This window comes from Cicer arietinum, chromosome 1, assembly GCF_000331145.2.
Source record: "Cicer arietinum cultivar CDC Frontier isolate Library 1 chromosome 1, Cicar.CDCFrontier_v2.0, whole genome shotgun sequence".
Lineage (NCBI taxonomy): Eukaryota > Viridiplantae > Streptophyta > Magnoliopsida > Fabales > Fabaceae > Cicer > Cicer arietinum.
Window position 1 is genome coordinate 15,896,662 of NC_021160.2, and position 3,910 is coordinate 15,900,571.

General features: G+C 30.3%; 1 protein-coding gene across 1 annotated transcript; it reads left to right on the top strand.

Moving 5' to 3' along the window:
• The first annotated feature begins 426 nt into the window (after positions 1-426).
• LOC101491801 (uncharacterized) lies at positions 427-3,558 on the top strand. Its single transcript, XM_004488035.4, has 5 exons — positions 427-1,057; positions 2,443-2,495; positions 2,626-2,670; positions 2,748-2,792; positions 3,112-3,558. The coding sequence occupies exons 1-5, from the start codon at positions 908-910 to the stop codon at positions 3,440-3,442; spliced, it is 624 nt and encodes a 207-aa protein (XP_004488092.1). The 5' UTR covers positions 427-907; the 3' UTR covers positions 3,443-3,558.
• The last annotated feature ends 352 nt before the right edge of the window (positions 3,559-3,910 follow it).

Sequence of the window (3,910 nt, forward strand, 5' to 3'; positions counted from 1 at the left end):
CAGTCGACGACAGTTTTAAATACATGAGTATTTTTGACACTTCAATTTTGTTATATTTATAAATTTTATTACGTTTGAAGCATATTGCCTATTAACTTGAATACTTTAAATTTATTTATAAATTCATCATTTTTAATTTTAGTAAATTTAAATTATAATATTCTCAATGTAGTTTCAATTATATATTATTTTTAATAAAAAAGAATGTAAAACAACTTATAAACAATGCAATGCAATGGATGCCTTTGTAAAAACACTTAAATAAAATAATATTTTTTAAAAAATTGATTACTAGTAAAAAGGAATTGATGAAGTATATTCTTTTGCATTTAGTTATTAATATTATTATTATCGTTTGACTGGTGCATTTATTATAGTATTTATGAGCAATTTTATTTTCTAGATCTCACGAAGCATACTCACATAAGATTCTCCCTAGTCACCACCACTAGCCCCCTCCTGCAATAATGAGTTTCTTTCCATCCACATTTATGACCCTTTTCACTTCCCATTTCGTATTGCACCTTTATTATTACCAACCATTATGAAAATTAAACTTTTATTTCATTCACCAATAGTATTATTTTCTTCACTTCTTTTTTTGTTCTTTTGTACTCCATTTTTTATTTTCTTATTTTCTTCTTCTAGGTGTTAATTAATTATCCCTTGTCAGAAGCACTATTTACTGTCTCTGCCACAGTCATTTCATTTCATGTGCCATTCACATACACCTAAACTAATGTGCCTCTTCTCCTTTGTCCCTTACACTAATTACTTACTTCTTCTCCATCAACAACAACTATGACTTGTTCTTCTTCTACTACTACTATCATTATTATTGTTATTATTACTACAATATTTCTTGCAAAGTTCAATTGATATATTAGTTTTCATTTTCATCATCATCATGGCTACTCCTATAAGAGACCCTTCTTCTAATGTTATGTCTCTTCCACTTCCATCTCCTAAAGCTCCACTAGGGTACCCTGATTTGTATGGAAAGCGCCGTGAAATGGCCAGAATTCAAATGCTTGAAAGAGAGATAAGTTTTCTTGAGGTCAGTTTTTTTAGCTCAGGTACTTTTGCTTTGTACCTTTTTTTTTTTTTAATTGTATTCATAAACTTATATGGTTTTGCTGTTTTGAGTAACTGAAATGGAATTCAAAGCTTCGATGGTTTGTAAATTGCGGTCACTCTCAACCTTTACACTGCGGTAAAATGCAGGAGACTCCATTGTAGAGACTTTAAAATCTACAATATTGCACTAATTATAGTTGTGGATCGCAATTTAAAACTATCTCTTAACTTTGAATAATATATTAAGTATTTATAGAGAAACACTGAAAAAAACATTGAACATGAGTAATATGATGTGAAAATATAAGTGATTGTATCTGCACAAGTGTTAGTGTCACGTTGGTATCATAATATTTGGACCATTGGACCTGCTTTCAATATGAAGTGTTTTGACAAATCATCTTTATTGTTATTATTGAAAATTGGTAGATTGCTTTGTTGGTGATTGTGACATTGCATTTTGTGATCAAATGACCAAGTGCATGAATGTGATTGTTTTTCAATTTTTACATGATTTTGACACTTTATATATATATGATCTAATTGGTTACTTCTTACAATGATATTTTGGCTTCTGAGAATTGTTTGTTACAGTTTCCTTATCAACATTCAATGATTTTCACAATTATAGTTATCAATTTTAGGAAATTAGCTAGCTGCTAGCATTTATTAAGCATTGATGCTCTTAGAGAGTAGTAAAAAGTAAAATTCTGAGGAATCTTTAAATTGTGTTCCGTGAATGCTAATTAAGTTGAGGGACTCACTTTTGTTGGTTGTAAAATTTACATGGTTATGCAATGGCTTATAATTTAGTTATATTAGAAAATCACTAAAAGCTACTTTGGATAAAGTTTTCAAATATGCAGTATCTGTAAGGAAGAGAAAGCGGAAATCAACTTGGAATGGTAATGAGTTTTCTAAATAATAGATTTTTCCATAAATATAAAGTATCTTTTTCTGGAATTCTACTTGTTTGAGAAAAGAAGCTTCTATAGACTATAAACTAATTCAATCCGGGCCCAAGAAATAACTATGTAGTACAGACAACGACACTAAACATGATAGTGACACTGGGACATATCTATAAACTATATACTAATTCGATCAGTCCCCAAAAAATGAGTTTGAGGTACGGACAATGACACTAAACACGATAGTGACACTAACATGTAAACACCAGTCACACTTTCAATCAGAAGTGTTCGTGTTGTATACTTACATAGCACTAGCAGCGTTATATACTACTGTCAAACTTGTTATTTTGCATTGCGGTAGCGCAGCCACGATTCGATGTAGTTTAATACCATCTCTCTTTTACATCTTCTGATGTAAAACAAAATTGACTTTCAACTTTTCATCTGGCAGGAAGAGTTAAAATCTTCTGAAGGTTTTCAACCAGCTTCAAAATGCTGCCAAGAGTATGTGTCTATTTTTGAAATTGCCTGTGCCAGTTTAGATTATGAAACTAAAGAATTTCACTAAAATACTTTAATTGTTACTCTAGCTATGTCCACTTTGTTGAATTAATTTAATGCAACAATGTTACAGGATTGCTGATTTTATGATGGCAAACTCAGATCCTCTGTTACCGACGTAAGAATATGTGTTCTAGTTGAACTTTATTAGTTTTCGAGAAATCGTGATGTTTATGCATTTTCTCTTTCAATCAGGAGCAAGAAGAACCGCAGGTCGTGTCGCTTATGGAAGTGGCTATGGTACAATTTTGATGTTGTTAATATATTTATATATATGTATCACAAGTCATAACTATTTTTTGAGTGATGGTTTAATTGGAAGTGTTTATGAAGTGTCCTGGTTCAACAACGGAAATTTCTAATTGAATATTGCAATTTGATATACTAAAATTTGATTGCAAACCTACCTAGATTATACATGTTTTATTTCATATAATAGGACACAACGTCACAAATTACTATTTGTGAAATAAAATGTAATGTATCTAGATTTAATTGGTATGTTAATTGTCTTAAAGCATCGACGACTAAAACAATGAGTGATTTTTTGTGTGTGCAGCCGGATGCGGTGTTTGAACTTGTCATGGGTCTGCTGTTGGTGTTGTGATTGTTTCTCTACTAGCTGTTGCAATTGCAAACAAAGCAAATGCAAATGTAGTAGTTGTGTTCCATCTATAAATTGCTCATTATCAAATTGGTGTTGTTGCTGTGATAAAAAATCACATTGTTGTAAAGAGACTTGTGATTGCAACAACAAGTGTTGTTGTAGTCTCCCAGGTTGCTATTTTAAGTGGCCTTTTCCTTCTTGTTGCATTTGCAAATGTTCTTGTTCTTGTACTTGTCCAAGTTTTCCTAAGGTTCTCCCTTCTGGTTGTTGTACAAAATGTTGAGATTTTTCTTCTATTGATTTGTGTAATTTTATTTTATTTTTCATTTAAATGAGTTCAATGTATCATTTAGTATATATGTTTTTGTTCATGAAGTTCATTTTTGTTTTTGTAATGTACATTTGGGAATTGGGAATTGCATGCATATTTTAGCTAAGCCCAATAAACAATTGTGGTTAGTAGTTGTGTAAAGCCGCCGGATGAGTGTAATATTTATATTGGATTTATTAAAAAAAAGTACAAAATGATGTAATAATACATTTATTTATATTTCGACAACAATTAGTTCAATTGAAAACTTAATTTCTACGATAATTTAAGTTTATTTTATGTTGATTTGATCCTTTAAGTTACATTTTGTTTGCAACGTTAGTATTTTATGTATATTTCGACAACAATTAGTTCAATTGAAAACTTCTAATCATTTGAAATTCTACTAAATGCTGTAATAATATGTCTCTTATACTAATC